Here is a 14,418-nt window from a genome sequence, read left to right on the forward strand (position 1 = left end):
TTTTGTTTCGTAAGCGTGTATACAATATTACTGATGTATAACACGATATTCAGGTAAAGATTATCAGGAGTAACTGACTGAGATAACATCATGCACCACTCTGACCAATACTTTTCCCCTACTGTGGTTGTGGAATATGTTTCCCTCCATGATGCCATGACAAGACTATAAAAGCACAGTTTGAACTGACTTCACAAGACGGACGAGAACGTCGCTGCAATATTCTGATGATTGGAAGGGCATATGGGTGAATATATGTGACAGTGAAGCACAATTTACACGGATTCACCCTGACTTATATTTTAATGCCGGTGTTATCCGCCAGTGTTGTGCCAGATATATCAGCTGTTTCCTCTATGATGTTAAAAGAAGTTTTGTAGTAGGGTAAAATCTGACATCCGACCATGAAGGTACGAATTTAATGTGCTTTCATGTGCTTCTGCTATTGTGGTTGCACAGAGGCGCTATGTCTGAGAATTTCTATCTTTCTCCACTTCTTTTACTTACTTTCCTCCTTCACTGCTTTACTCCCACACTATTTTTTAATCGTTGTTACAACTGCTTGGTTCGAGTGCCCTCAGGTATTGTGGTGTTTGTGGCTTATCGCCATCACAGGTTCAAGAGGCACAAGAAGTAGATATCACTGTTTATGATTGTGCTGGTTTTGTTTCGTAAGCGCGTATACAATATTACTGATGTATAACACGATATTCAGGTAAAGATTAATAATGAGTAAATGTATTAATTTTTCTTTACTATTATTTTAACTAATTAGCTGACGGCTGTGTGTTTTGAAGTCTGTGTGTTGTACTTGGTATGTATTGTTATTGTTTGTGTATTCTTTTTTTCTTTTTCTTTTTTTCATTTTGTGAGGGAAAGCTTTGCCTTATTTTTGTTTTGCTTTACTTTATCGAATCGAAAATGTCTAAGCAGCAGCATTTGGTTTCTGATTTTGAAGATGGCTCTGGTTCATGGTCTAATATCGAACAGGGGTTTGATACTCTTCTTGTTCATGGGGGTGTGAAGCCGGATCCAGTGACAGGAGCTGTGCTTACTCCCATTTATCAAAGCACGACGTTTGTTCAAGAGTCAATTGAACTTTATCAATCCAGGGGATTTAGTTATACCCGGAGTGCAAATCCTACCGTGAAGGCATTAGAGGAAAAGCTGTGCGCGGTGGAGAAGGGTGATTACGCCACGGTATACAGCACAGGTATGGCCGCCACTACAACTGTTGTGTCTGCTCTGATGAATGCTGGTGATCATGCTATTGTCACTGACTGCAGTTATGGTGGAACGAATCGTGCGTGCCGTGTGTTTTTTACTCGATTTGGTATGGAGTTCACATTTGTCGATATGCGTGATCTGAGCAATGTGGAGAAGGCCATTAAGTCGAACACAAAATTAGTAATCTCTGAAACCCCTGCCAATCCTACGTTAACTCTCACTGACATCAGAGCACTGTCAAAGATATGCAAGGCAAAAGGTCTTCTTCATGTTTGTGACAACACTTTTGCAACGGCTTTCATCATGCGGCCAATCGACCTTGGTGCTGATGTCAGCCTCATCAGCACAACAAAGTTTGTTGACGGCCATAACATGACGGTTGGTGGTGCACTCGTGACGAAGCGGAAGGATCTTGATGAGAAACTCCGACTGACGCAGAATATTCTCGGAAATGCCATGTCTCCGTTTGTGGCATTCTTACAACTACAGACAATGAAAACTATGTCTCTACGTGTCACTAAACAAAGTGCCAACGCACAGAAGGTGGCGGAATTCCTTGAGACACACCCTATTGTTGATAAGGTGTCCTACCCCGGCCTCAAAAGCTTTCCGCAGAAGGAACTCGCTGATCGTCAACATTCCAACGGCAATCATGGCGGTATGTTGTGGTTTGAATTGAAGGGTGGCACGGCGGCGGGTCGCCGTCTGATGGATACCGTCCAACGCCCCTGGTCACTTTGTGAGAATCTTGGAGCAACGGAGAGTATTATCACATGCCCATCTGTCATGACACACGCCAATATGACAACTGAGGACCGATTGAAGGTTGGAATTACGGATGGGTTCATTCGTGTTTCCTGCGGTATTGAAGACGCTGAGGATCTCGTTGCCGCTCTTAAGAAAGCGCTGGATGCCATGTGCCATTAGTAAAGAGTGGCTGTGAAGTGGGAAGGGGATTATTAGGAATGAAACTGCACTGTAGTTTCGAAATTCCCTTCTTTATTTTTTTTTATTCTCCCTTTTTTCCCCCTCCTCTTTATGTTTTTCTCAATGATTAGCTTCTCCCAGCTTTGAGTGATCATTTGAGTTGAATGTGACTTCATACCGCGTGACGGCAATATTTTCAAGGAAAAAACATTGTTCTTACCTCTATTCTTAGCAGATTCTTCAGGCGGCTATGATTGGAGGCGTGAATAAAAGTTTGTCAACAACACGATAAAAAAGAATAACAGTAGAGGGTTTCCTGTCGTTCGTGAATGATTATTTATGTAGGAATAAAAAGAAAATCAGTGAGTTGTGAACCTAATGATTCAAATTGTGAACACAAGCGGGTATTTGAGCAAACGTGTTCAGATAAATCACTTTTTGTTTGTTTGTTTGCCTTTGCTACATCTGCTGTGAATCTTTTCGTTTAATTTGGTGTGATGCTCACTTTATTTTAAGGTCCAACTGTACGATCACTCGAAACTACGTTCGGACGCATCAAAAAAATAATAATAATCCAAGAAGCAAACAAAGCTATGGTAGAGGAAAACAGGAAGAGAATTAAATGAAATTAATATTAGGAGCAGCGAGAAGATGTGGGGGGGAAAATATCGACCGACACCACATGGATTAAAAGGAAGGGGTAAAAGGTTTCAAACTAAAAGGAAGGAAAAAAAAAAAGACGGTCATCCACCCAATATTAATGATGATGGTTATCGTTATCGTTATCGTCTTTTTCCCCCCTCTCCCCTCCCTCAAATGAATAAATTCATTCATTTAATTTTGTTCTGTTACTTTTGGTCGCTAGTGCTGTTTTACCATTTGGTTTCATCCCAATTTGATTATTGTTGTGAAGTTTTATCTTTGATTTTTTTTTAATTTTTATCATATTGGGTGCTCGTTCGTTATTTCTCACGTCAACATCCAATGACGTTTGTTCTTTTATTTTATCAAATAATTTATATTTAAGTTTGTACATGGGTGTGACCGCGTGGGTTGCATTATGTACATCATTTTCTTCTGTAGCAACAACAACAACAAAAGAGATGCTTGTGTTTTACCATATATTCCATCTTTTTCTTAAATTTTAAAGAAAAAAAAATAACACTTCATAATTCTCTGTTGTTTTATTTATCCTGTCTTTTTGTTGTTGTTTATCTTACGGGCACATTCATCCTTTCTTGTAAATTTCTTTCCCGTCTTTCTCCTCCTTTTTTTTTAATAATTTCTATTAACCTCCGTCGGATTACACTAAAGGAAACAGCTGTAGCGAGGGCTGTGGAAGGTCGGAGACAGTCCATTAACTAAGAAACGACTGCCACTACCGTTAAAACGAACAAGGCTAAATCTGAAAAGTAAAGGCAAAAGAGAAAAAAGAAACAGCAAAAATTGAGTAAATAAATAAAGGGAGCAACACCAACAACATCAACAATGCCACCAAAGCGTGCTGGAAAATCAAAAAAGAAGCCAAAGCCACCACCCCCTGTTGTGTTTTACATTTCTACAATCGAGGAATTCAGTGAAAAGGTGGAGAAATATGAGGGTTGTTGCCTTGTGGCCACTGTCGCGACTCACTGCAGCATGTGCTCCACTACTGTTGTACCATATCTGGAGAATCTCAATACCTCAAGACCAGCGGCGCTTGCCGCACTGAACATTGTGGTGATTAATGTCGACACCGAGTCTGCGGAATTGTGCAAGTCGCTTCAGTTTGGTGCCATTCCAACTTTCTTTTCCTATTCATACGGAAAGCTGATGCACACTTTCTCCGGTAATAATATGGACAAGGCGTTGTTAATAGCGAAAATAGCTGCCCAGCAGGCTGAACTAGATAAGGCTGAAGCTGCAGCAGCGGCTAAGGAACTAGTAAATGCTGCAGGTGGAACTGCTCCTGACGGCGCTGCTGGCGTTGCAGATGCGGCCCCCGCACCGGCAGCAGTTGAATGAAACGGTGCACCATGCAGTAGAGCTGGGCTCCGTTATGTATATGAATGTGCATGTTAGATGGTTGAAAAGTATTTTAAGTTGGACTGTTGAAGGGATGAAAGACACTTTCAGGGGATGTAGAGCGTTTCTTACTGAGCCTGTTTGTTGTTCCTTTTTTGTTGTTGTTGTTCTAACGGTCAAACTTAATACTTGATATGCCCAACTTGGTCGATTTTGCGCTTTGATGGGTGGGTGTAAACCCATTTCTTATACTTTGTTTTCTGTTTCTTGTTCACCTCTCCTTCAATTGTCTATTTCTTATTTATTTTTTTGTTGTGCTTTTCTTTTATATTCTGTCTTGCTGCTATATATTTTGTTTTACTGACCCCACGGATTATACGTAAAGGGGGGTGTATATATGTATACGCTCACGTGGATTTGTAAGGTTATAAAACGCTTAAAGAATAGGTGATGAAAAATAATGAGTGCAAAGGAGGATGAAAACAGTCATATGAAGTAATCATTAATCTCATGGTCACTGCATTTGTAGCATGATGTCGCGCAATTTGGCCTTATTTCACGAGCTCATTTGCTGATAATTCCACTAGAAGCGTCGACGAACTCTCTTTTCTGTGCTGCTGATTGTATCTGCATGGCTGCGGGAAGAAGGGCTAATATGGAGGATATTACGCGAAGGACCCTCCGTACAAAAAGGTGCTTCTTTCATTTCCTGTTAAGTTACGGATTCTTTTTAATTCGTTTCCAATACTAATCTTTACTTTTCTTTTCTCTTCTTTTCTTTTGTAGAAAATAAAAAAAAAGGACTCCCTTGTCTATTGGCCACGGTTTGGTGGTCAGAGGGGGAGTGGGTGAGTGCGTGCGTGGGAAACAGACACATACGGACAGGAGGGGTAACTTAGATAGGAGTGAGCAGAGAGAGAGAGAGAAGTCAAAGAAAAGAGGGGAAAGAAAAATAAAGGGAGGTTAAAGTTGAAAAAAAAGAAAATGGCAACCACGAACCCCCAGCAGCGTCGGACCCACGCAGCGAAGGTTGTTCTCTCGCAGTTGTATGCTACATGGGTAACGAGCGAAAGTGGTATGACAGAAATAGAGAAAGCCATTGAGGAAATAATGAGCCTGCAGCAAAAGGGTAGGAAAACTAACGGTAGCCCACCAAATGAAAGTAGTAATGCAACTAACCGGCATTCAGCGGAGCCCCAGCAACAGCGCAACCCCGCTGACGCTCAAAATAATTACCACTCGGATCCCAACACAACTCCCGTCCAAGCCACACCACGCCGTAGTTCTTCTCCGCAACCAACATCGCCGGGGAACGCGCGTCGTCGGCAAGGAGATGATGCACCGCGTTCGCCGAGTCCCGTACACAAAACACGTTTATATGGCGTGGATGAACTCGACTTCTCCCATCGTGTGGGTTCCCCCGGTGGGACGACTACCGCTTCACCGGGCGGAATTCATCACGTGAAACCTGTCGTCGACCCGATGGCACCAGTGCCGCACTTGAGTAGTAGCACTGGTGTCACTAATAACAACATTAGTGGCGTCAGCAACAACAGTAACGTCAACGTAGCGTCGATTCAACCAACTACGCACTTCCTTAGCCCCGGTTCGCTGGATGTTTCTGTCACCTCTGTAGTTGTGCCAAATGAATCATTCGCTTCTATAGAAACGAGCGTTGCGGGGAGCTCGATGCCATCACAGCGTGTAGTGCATCTCTCAGGAAACTTCGCTTCCCTCCCTCCCGAGAATGTAGAGCGTGCTACACTTAACGATATCCCGGTGTTTTATAGTGGTAAGGATCGAAAAGGTGGAAGAAAGTCGCTTGTAGAAGCGGAAGAGCATGCATTACGAAATTTCTTTGCTCTTAAGGGCTCGGCGGTGAACCGAAAGGTAGCGAAGGGCGCGGTGGCACCGATTGATGCAAGCAAAACCGTGAGAAAGGGCCAGTTTGGTAAACTTTGCCAGGATGTTTTTGGTGTGCCGACGTGGTTGAAGGATGCATTATTTCGCCGCATTGCGGTGACGTCTGGTGTCTCTGAATCGACCGCTCTCACATATGAACAGATATCGACCTTCTACTACAATGTATTTGGGCCTCTTTCCATTAACAGACGCCTATTCGAGCTGCTGCGTAACGACTCGCGATCTGAGCACTTGACGCTGCAGAATCTCAAGGATGCCACACGTTACTTAGTCGACTCCCATCCAGGTCTTGAATTTCTTAAGCAACCGGAGTTTCAGGAGTATTACTGCCGAACAGTTGCGATTCGCATAGTGTACTCTTTAGAGCGGCAGCAATGTGGTTTTATTAGTTGGTATGACTTCGATCGCAGTGATCTCCCCGAGGTTATGCAGGAGGTAGACGAAAAGGACGTGAACGTAGTCCTTCAATACTTTTCTTATGAACACTTCTATGTACTGTACTGCAAGTTCTGGGAGCTGGATACTGATCGGGATCAACTGGTTGGTTTTGACGACATGTGTAAATATGGCCAGGGGGCTATTTGCCCATCTGTAATAAAGCGGGTTGTAGAGGGAGCTGGTCGTCCCCTCAAATCAGGAAAACCGGGGAAACTTGATTTCGAGGACTTTGTGTATTTTTGCCTCTCCGAGGAGGATAAGAACAGCCGCTCGGCGGTATATTACTGGTTTAAAGTGCTTGACGTTGATGGTGACGGCATTTTGAGTGGCTATGAGCTCTACGAATTTTTCCAGGAGAATCAACAGCGATTTTTAGAGTATTTTGAGTGCCCCGAGTCGGACCTTTCATACCCTGATATGATGTGTCAGATGATGGACATGCTGGGCTTTTCGCATGTGTCGGAGGAGAAGTTTGGACTGAAACTGAGTGACCTGCACTCCTGTGCAACGCCAGCCAATTTCTTCAACATGGTGTTTAACGCGCACAAATTTATGCTCTTCGAACACCGCGATCCGTTCTTAGAGCATCAGCAAAAAGTGCGTCCCGAGAAAACAGAGTGGGATCGATTTGCTCGTGCTGAGTACGATCGTATGGCTAGTGAGGCGTAGTAGTAGATTATAGATACGCATGCATGTGCGAATGTGGTGGGTTCCCAAAGGTGTTTACAGTGGAATCCATATTTGCATTTGCGTACATTCAACGGTGGGGTGGGGTGGGGTGGGTGGATGTATTAATGAATCATTCGCCACAGAGTGTCTTGAGAAAATTGCTTTTTCCTCTCCCTTTGTTTTGATTTTCATTATCTCGTTAAATGTTCTGTGTTGTCGTTAGTGTTGTATTGCCAGGTTGCGACGTGTTTGATGGGTCTTAATCCCATGTGGGATGATGCTGGGAAAAAGGAAGGGGAGGAAATTATGATTAATACAATGATGAGGTGTATTGAGAGGGCAGTTGTCGGTGGATGCAATCATTGAGGTGGGGTTAGAGTTGAATGAAGTGAAGTGAAGTGAAAAAATGAAATGAAATGAAAGAAAAGTAAAGAATTCGATACGGAATGGGGGGGAAGTAAACTGGATTGCGATACCTTCTTCTTGTTCTATAAATCCTTCTTTATTGCGCTCATCCTCCAACAACATTGTAAAGTTACGATTAAACCTTTACTTTATTCGGTTGAACCCCGCCCCCCCCCTTCGTGGCCGACACTGTTTTATTCCTACAATTAGGGTTCGTTAATGGTTAAGCGAATGAAGAAGGAGTGAAGAAGGGAAAATAATGAGTTGAAGGTTGGGAAAATTAGCTGCTTTACGGTTTCCACCGCATTCGATACCTTCTTTCTTTCCTTGTTTATTTCCTTTTCCTCGCCTCCACCGCTACATTTTCTCTGCCTTTCGTTGTTGTTGTTGTTTCATTAGTTTGTTTGTGACACTCATTCATCCCAAACGGTATGATTACATAAATTCGCGCGTTGACATGCGTGAGTTAGGCGTTTTTAGGTGATTTGTTTTTCGCATTTGCGGTGCTTCAGCTCAATCGACTCTCTTTCCCATTGTTCAGACTTTTGTTTTTATGCGGTGTTGTGATTTGCTCGCCTGTTTTTTGTTTGGTTTCCTGATTGCTGTCAACTCCACACGTTTTTTGTATGTTCTGCCGCATTCAGAGAGCAATATATATATATATATATATTTCGTGAGTATGCGGAATGAAAAAAAAAAAAGAATATACCATGCATTCACTGTCGCTCATTTTCCAGTTAAAAAAAACCGGTGGAAGGAATTAAACAGAGTAGGGAAACAAAGAAACAAACAAGCAAACACAACAGGAAAATAAAAGGAAAGAAAAAAAGACGGAATACACAATGAAAGTTATTGGAAGAGAGGGGCATGTGGGAGCGCAGTTGCTGTCTCTTTTTTTGTTTGTTTCTGCTATCATCATCATCACCACCATTTCATGTTTCTTCACGGACAATCGTATATATTTATAAATATTTATATATTTATACGTATATTTCTATATTTTGTTTATTTATTTGTGTTTTTTAGTTACACTCTTTTTGTGCGTGTGCGTGTATGCCCCATGTGAATTTGTTTCTATTCACTCTTTTCCTTACATGTGTTAACAAACAAGCATTGGGGCAAAATGATGCATTGTTGAATGGAAGGTAAGAAGATTCAAAGGACAACGGAACAGAAAGGAAAATTAAAAAAAAATGAACGAAAACAAACTGAATGCATCGAAAGATGGGAAACAAACAAAAACAGGAACTACAACAGCAACAGGAACAAAAAAAAAGAAAGAAAAAGAAAACATCAAAATGGAAAGAAGTTTGCTGCTTTTCATTATTCCTTTCCTCATTTCCCTCCCTCTTCCTCCTTTTTTTTTTTCGTTCCTCCTGTTGCTGTTGATCTCGCTGCGATTTATTCATTTTTCCCCTTTCCCAATATTTCCCCTCTGCGGTGTTTACTCCTTTCTTCTTTTTCTTTTTTTTTCTTCATATAAATATATTTTATTATATTTTATAGATAAATAATGTTAACATTAACAGTTAATACTCTTCCCATCCTTTATTGGCTGTTTTTTTTTAACCCTTCCATTATTTCCATATGTTTGTGTTTGTTGCTTTACTACGGTTAAAATTTTTGTTCATGTTATTTTATTACAAGTCTTAAACTCAACTTATTCTATCTCCTTTTCTTTTTTTCTTCTTTCTTTTTTCTCTTTCGCTATAATATAATTAACTTTTACTACTGCAATATGTTGGTTGAAATTAGTTTCAGTCCCACTCGCACACGCTCACAAATCAATCATAAACTGAAGTGAAAGGGAGTAATAAAACGGAAGGTATAAAATAGATCAATTCACAAGGAAAAGAAACTAAAATTATTTAAAATAACTTCCACATATTCATACATACATACACACACACACACAAAAAAGAAAAATAATTGAGAACAAAAAAAATTCATTAAAGGGAGAAACGTCTTTACATCGGGTTAAAACCCCTCCCCAAGAAAATAAATAAAATCAAAGCAAAAAAAAACACTGTGTGAGTCGGTAACTCGACATTAAACGGGTTTGTTTATTTTTTCTTTGATTTTTCTTTTTTACTTTTTTTTGTTCCCCTTATTCCACCTTCAAAAAAAAAAAAACTTTCTCTCTTTTTTTTTTCCTCTTTACCACACAGGCTTCTGCGAGCAAGTAGAAACACCATTTGCTCTTTAAAAAAAAAAAAAAAATACAAAAAAAAAGAGAGAAAAGAGAAACAAAATAAAAAGCAACACATCAAAGGAAGCAAAAAAAAAAAGTACGGCGAGTCAAAACGTCAAATACAAAAAACAAAAGGTGCAACTAAACTTTAAAAAGATTTTTTTTTAAAAAAAAAAGAAGGAAAAAAAACAAGAAGTCAGTCGATTCCACTCATTTCAAGGAGACAAAGAACGAAAAGACAACAAGAAAGAAAAAAGTAGTGCAGAAGGATTGAACCGCGGGGCCCGCCTACAAGGAGGACGAAGCAGGGAAAGTAAAACAAAAGGGATTTTTTTTAAAAAAAAGAAAAAAAAGAAAAAAAAGTTTATTTATATATTTGTTCATTTATACCAGTGGCCGAATTATACAAGTCAAAGCAAAGCAAAGCAAAGCAACAAGTAACAATAACAATAGCAAAACACGCCCGCACAAAGTGCAAAGGAGGACGTTCAATACATTATTTTTGGTCACTGGGACTGGAAAATTGGATAAAGGAGGCTGAATCAGAGGACTTGCAGCGCGACTCCACCAAAAAATAAAAATTAAAAAAAATTAAAAAAAAATCAACACGCATACATTATAAAGCAAATCAAACAGGAAAAAAGTTTTTTAAAAAAAAAACAAAGCAAAGCGAAGGATATATATATATATATATATATATATATATATATATAATCACAAACTTTACCTTGCGCAGATACACATACGGATCAGGGAGTAGGCGAGGCGGAGGCCGGGAAATATTTCATCATTTAGTGGCAGCGGCTGGCAACAAAAAAGGGAACGGAAAGTTGCGAAGGAAACTGCGACTGGTAGGCGAAGTCGCCAGCGGCCAGCAAATAACGGAAAGTATCGAAGCAGCAGCGGCAGCGGAGGTGGCGGCGGTGGCGGTCGTGGAAAAAACGAAAAAAAAAAGAGCACTGAAAATCCTTCACAAGGAGGGGAATAAACAAATAAATAAATAAAAGCAAAAGCATTTATTTATTTATTACCAAATCAACACCAACAACAAAGAAGAACAAAGCGGTAACGGGAATTTGCAGGGGTTTACGGGACTTTTTCTTCTTTTTCTTCTTTTTTTTTCTTGATCTGTTCATTACCGTGCTACCACCATTAATAATATTATTATCATCACTATTTATTATCGTTGTCGTTACTAACTCTGACTCTTGTTGGTTTTTTTTAAAATAATACAAAACAACAATAACAACAACAACAGGAAGAAGAAACGACAACAAATCAAACAGGAAAAAGTAAGAAAAAAAGAAGAGAAAGCACACAAAAGGAAAGAAAAGTGAAGAGAGAATAAGAAGGAGAAAGCGGTGGTGAAGAAAAGGGGGAACGTGTTGTTTACATCTCCCCAGACATATAAATTATTTAATATATATACATATATATATTATATTTATATTTATATATCTGTATTTGTCTTTACGCATTTGCGTATTCCACTCATTTCCCTGCCGGACAGAAGGGTTACGAGGAAAAAAAAAGAGAAAAAGAGAAGATAGAATATCAATACAAATTCATCAGTACCCAGTAGTTTTTTAACAAACTAAGAAAAGAAAAGAAAAGAAAAAAAAGGGACAACCTTATTCACGGACAACAAACGGGGAAAAGAAGTAGCGATAAAAAAAAGAAAAGAGGTGCGAGAGTGAAAGAGGAAGAGAAGGAGAGTGGTTACATCCGATCAAAGGATTCAAATAGTATAAAAAAAATAAAATAGCAATAATAGTAAATAAATATATTAAAAAGAAGAGCACAATTAGAAAATACTGCTGAGGTAGAAGAAGGGGAAGGAAAAGGAGAAAACAACAGGGAACTTAACGGGGAGGAGAAAATATTACTTATATATTGCCTCTTTTGTTGTTTATTTCCGTGACGCCATCCTGTCAGCGTGACGTGTAAAGGGAGTTACTAGTTTTATTTTGTAGTTTGTTTTTTAATAGAGCAGGGCGGGGGGAAGTGATTAGAGGGAAAACAAACAAACAAATAAATAAAAAGAGAAGAAATCCTTTATAACTCAGCAGGTCCGTGGCAACAGCAGATAACTGCTGCTGCTGCTACTACTGTTATTGTTGTTTTCTTTTTTTCTTGAACTCTTCTTTTTAATTTTCCCATAGTTGTTGTTCTCGACTCGTGTGGTATTCCTATTGCTCTTGTAGTTGTTGTTTCTGCGATTGCACTCGATCTGTGGCGATAAAGGGAAAGGAGAAAACGTAGAAAAAAAAACTATTCGGTAACGTGAGGTGTTAAATTGGATATTATTATATAAACGGTAGAATTTTTTTATTTTTGGAGCTTAGACCCGTGCTTTCACGTGTCGCAGTGACCTGTTTCCAGAGTTTAACGAATAGGAAGTGAATTCAGTAGACGAAAGAAAAAAAAAAGAGGATAAATTTCAAAAGCATATTAACGTTGTAGAGGAGTGCGTTTGAGTGGGAAGTTGGTTGATTAGTGGTGTTTAACTTTTCAAATTATGGAGGGCACTGGCGGTAAAGTTAAGGGACTAAGCTCATTGGAACTCAAGGCTTTGAGTGTGCCCTTTGCGTTGCGTTTCCTTCTGGGTGTGGAGTGTGATGTTGTATTATGCGTTACAGAGGTGGGAAATCGGCGACCCTTCTCCATTAGATTTCCGAGCCTTTCCAATGCATTCAAAGAGTTGTTGCAGTTGTGCGCCTTACGGTATGACCTCTCTTGTGAGCATTATGACGATCACAGCCTCTTTACGGGAATTCTAAAATTCCCAATACTTCGGTACATTGACTACATACCAGGTGCTTTACATATGGAAGAAGTCCTCGGGTGCTTAGGCGTGGAATCGATAAGGTCACCGAAGCGTTTGGGAGAATCCCTCCATGAATTTGTGGCGTCCTTCATCGACTACAAGGACTACCAGCCAGACGCGGCACTTGATCCGTTGAATAACGGACTGTATTTAACGTTAGACTACGGCCTTTCCACAGCCACGCACAGTCACCTTGTGGAAATACAGTTTCATAGGGGATGGGATGTTGATGCAGCTCTGCGAGAGTTTGAGGAATTTAGCAGGTTGACAGCAAATGATATCCGCTTCATCGATGAAAACAATAGAGGAAGAGGTGGTGTGCTCGTAATGCCATCAACACAAGACGCATCAGATTTGTTTGAGCGTTATGAGGACGAGGACTCCGATGACGAAGGTGAATTGCTACCTTTTGTGCTTCGTCCTGTAGCCCCAATGGTGCCTGTTCCATCGGTGGAGGATTCAACACTGAGAAAACACCGTGAGCAGTACTGGAAGGAGATTGAAACCTTCTGGAAGCGTTTCCCGATATGGAGTAATACTGTGGTTGTTTCCAACCTCTACGATGGCGCTACACTGGAGGACGCGCTTCGGTTGTTTGATGGACTTGCCATTGCAAAAGCCACAATGGTGGAATGCGACACCCCCGCGCGCCGGCGGAAGTTGTATGTAACGTTTGAGACATCTGCCGTGGCGCGCACGGCTTTGTCGTCGGACAGCATGAGCACGAAAGGAAAAACTCTCCGAGTTCAAGTTTCTCCCCCGTTCCTTAATGAGGAGAGACGCGGCCGTGTGATTGAAACGATTTCTTCGCCCACCTCATCTCCATCATTGCGTAGTAAATGCTATCCCACCGGACTCACTGGCTCTCCTAACTGCACTACAGCAGAACCTGAGGGGGTACACAATGAACGGAAAGAGACAGAAGGTCGTCGGCGGGATGCACACGCCGTATCGGGCAAAAGTAGAGACTCTGCGCCCGCGTTAGTGAATACTGAGTCTAAACATAACGCGTATACAACGCCCAAGTTGAAACCCAAGACACCGGATGTAATGTGTCAAAGCCCTTCACCGGTATCGTCAACCATGAATGCAAACGCCAGAGAATTTGTCCCTTCGTCTGCCTTTCATGCATCCACTCCGACTACGAGCGCATATGTCTCACCTGTGCCTTTAGTGTGTGTGAGTGAAGTCCTTTTGTCTCCTCCTGCGTATTCTCTTCATGGAAGTTCTGTACGGCAGGACGTTGGGTTGGGTGGGGGGCCTCCGCCACCTCCACCGCCGTACACTGCGCCTCCTCCATATGGCGTTGCTGCGGTGCAAACTGTTGGTATGTTTCCATCTCACGTGCTTCCCCCACCGCATCAGTCAGCATAATTTTATTTCTCTTTTCTCCTTTCTTTGTTTGTTTTTTTCACTGTTTTTCGCAATCGCTTCATTTTTTCGTTGGGTTTGTCTCAAAACAGGGGGAGAAGGGAAAGAAAAAGGAGAAAAAGGACTCTTGTTGTGTGTGTATATATATTGTGTAATTGTTTTTATTTGATATTTTTGTTACTTCCATGCCCTTCTTTTTTGTTTTTTCCCCTCCGTTTTGACTTCCTTTTGTGTTTTTCCACTACCTCGTTTCATAGCACTTTCTCAAAAAGAAAAAGTGAAAGAAAAACTATAAATATTTGTATTTATATTACCATCACTGTGTTGGTGTATGTGCTTGTTACTGTGTCAACTTTCCCTCTATTTCTTTCCTTCTCCTCTATCTCCCCCTAAGCTCCCTTTATATATATAATATATATAATATATATATATATAT

General features: G+C 40.8%; 5 protein-coding genes and 5 non-coding genes across 10 annotated transcripts, besides 24 other annotated features; 9 read left to right on the forward strand and 1 right to left on the reverse strand.

Moving 5' to 3' along the window:
- The first annotated feature begins 26 nt into the window (after positions 1-26).
- Tb09_snoRNA_0089 lies at positions 27-107 on the forward strand. The gene has a single exon (XR_002989763.1). It is a non-coding gene; the product is annotated as an uncharacterized ncRNA (small nucleolar RNA).
- Positions 108-144: 37 nt separating this feature from the next.
- Tb09_snoRNA_0090 lies at positions 145-231 on the forward strand. Its single transcript, XR_002989764.1, has one exon. It is a non-coding gene; the product is annotated as an uncharacterized ncRNA (small nucleolar RNA).
- Positions 232-265: 34 nt separating this feature from the next.
- Tb09_snoRNA_0091 lies at positions 266-340 on the forward strand. Its single transcript, XR_002989765.1, has one exon. It is a non-coding gene; the product is annotated as an uncharacterized ncRNA (small nucleolar RNA).
- Positions 341-352: 12 nt separating this feature from the next.
- Tb09_snoRNA_0092 lies at positions 353-477 on the forward strand. The gene has a single exon (XR_002989766.1). It is a non-coding gene; the product is annotated as an uncharacterized ncRNA (small nucleolar RNA).
- Positions 478-568: 91 nt separating this feature from the next.
- Positions 569-635, forward strand: Tb09_snoRNA_0093. The gene has a single exon (XR_002989767.1). It is a non-coding gene; the product is annotated as an uncharacterized ncRNA (small nucleolar RNA).
- Positions 636-816: 181 nt separating this feature from the next.
- Tb09.211.3330 (cystathione gamma lyase, putative) lies at positions 817-2,154 on the forward strand (the record flags this gene model as incomplete). The annotated part of the gene is made up of 1 exon (XM_822384.1): positions 817-2,154. The coding sequence occupies one exon, from the start codon at positions 817-819 to the stop codon at positions 2,152-2,154; it is 1,338 nt and encodes a 445-aa protein (XP_827477.1).
- A 997-nt stretch (positions 2,155-3,151) lies between these two features.
- Positions 3,152-3,180: a sequence feature (AT_rich).
- Positions 3,181-3,642: 462 nt separating this feature from the next.
- Positions 3,643-4,158, forward strand: Tb09.211.3340 (hypothetical protein, conserved; the record flags this gene model as incomplete). The annotated part of the gene is made up of 1 exon (XM_822385.1): positions 3,643-4,158. The coding sequence occupies one exon, from the start codon at positions 3,643-3,645 to the stop codon at positions 4,156-4,158; it is 516 nt and encodes a 171-aa protein (XP_827478.1).
- A 751-nt stretch (positions 4,159-4,909) lies between these two features.
- Positions 4,910-4,940: a microsatellite.
- Positions 4,941-5,142: 202 nt separating this feature from the next.
- On the forward strand, positions 5,143-7,188 carry Tb09.211.3350 (hypothetical protein, conserved; the record flags this gene model as incomplete). The annotated part of the gene is made up of 1 exon (XM_822386.1): positions 5,143-7,188. The coding sequence occupies one exon, from the start codon at positions 5,143-5,145 to the stop codon at positions 7,186-7,188; it is 2,046 nt and encodes a 681-aa protein (XP_827479.1).
- A 93-nt stretch (positions 7,189-7,281) lies between these two features.
- Positions 7,282-7,302: a microsatellite.
- A 268-nt stretch (positions 7,303-7,570) lies between these two features.
- Positions 7,571-7,610: a microsatellite.
- Positions 7,611-8,243: 633 nt separating this feature from the next.
- Positions 8,244-8,263: a microsatellite.
- A 105-nt stretch (positions 8,264-8,368) lies between these two features.
- Positions 8,369-8,408: a microsatellite.
- A 140-nt stretch (positions 8,409-8,548) lies between these two features.
- Positions 8,549-8,622: a microsatellite.
- Tb09.211.3360 (hypothetical protein, unlikely) lies at positions 8,616-9,002 on the reverse strand (the record flags this gene model as incomplete). Its single annotated transcript, XM_822387.1, has 1 exon — positions 8,616-9,002. The coding sequence occupies one exon, from the start codon at positions 9,000-9,002 to the stop codon at positions 8,616-8,618; it is 387 nt and encodes a 128-aa protein (XP_827480.1).
- Positions 8,763-8,892: a sequence feature (A-rich).
- Positions 9,003-9,070: 68 nt separating the features above from the next.
- Positions 9,071-9,108: a sequence feature (AT_rich).
- A 148-nt stretch (positions 9,109-9,256) lies between these two features.
- Positions 9,257-9,299: a repeat region.
- A 175-nt stretch (positions 9,300-9,474) lies between these two features.
- Positions 9,475-9,508: a microsatellite.
- A 143-nt stretch (positions 9,509-9,651) lies between these two features.
- Positions 9,652-9,696: a sequence feature (T-rich).
- A 101-nt stretch (positions 9,697-9,797) lies between these two features.
- Positions 9,798-9,851: a sequence feature (A-rich).
- Positions 9,852-9,931: 80 nt separating this feature from the next.
- Positions 9,932-9,960: a sequence feature (AT_rich).
- A 160-nt stretch (positions 9,961-10,120) lies between these two features.
- Positions 10,121-10,146: a microsatellite.
- A 49-nt stretch (positions 10,147-10,195) lies between these two features.
- Positions 10,196-10,218: a microsatellite.
- A 135-nt stretch (positions 10,219-10,353) lies between these two features.
- Positions 10,354-10,387: a sequence feature (AT_rich).
- A 73-nt stretch (positions 10,388-10,460) lies between these two features.
- Positions 10,461-10,497: a microsatellite.
- Positions 10,498-10,680: 183 nt separating this feature from the next.
- Positions 10,681-10,720: a microsatellite.
- Positions 10,721-11,017: 297 nt separating this feature from the next.
- Positions 11,018-11,165: a sequence feature (A-rich).
- Positions 11,166-11,203: 38 nt separating this feature from the next.
- Positions 11,204-11,242: a microsatellite.
- A 138-nt stretch (positions 11,243-11,380) lies between these two features.
- Positions 11,381-11,406: a microsatellite.
- Positions 11,407-11,530: 124 nt separating this feature from the next.
- Positions 11,531-11,577: a sequence feature (AT_rich).
- A 725-nt stretch (positions 11,578-12,302) lies between these two features.
- Positions 12,303-13,985, forward strand: Tb09.211.3370 (hypothetical protein, conserved; the record flags this gene model as incomplete). Its single annotated transcript, XM_822388.1, has 1 exon — positions 12,303-13,985. One exon carries the CDS (start codon positions 12,303-12,305, stop codon positions 13,983-13,985), a length of 1,683 nt encoding a protein of 560 aa, XP_827481.1.
- Positions 13,986-14,383: 398 nt separating this feature from the next.
- Positions 14,384-14,418: part of a microsatellite that runs on past the window's edge.

The sequence above is a fragment of the Trypanosoma brucei genome, chromosome 9 (genome assembly GCF_000002445.2).
Source record: "Trypanosoma brucei brucei TREU927 chromosome 9, whole genome shotgun sequence".
In the NCBI taxonomy this organism is placed as follows: Eukaryota; Euglenozoa; class Kinetoplastea; order Trypanosomatida; family Trypanosomatidae; genus Trypanosoma; species Trypanosoma brucei.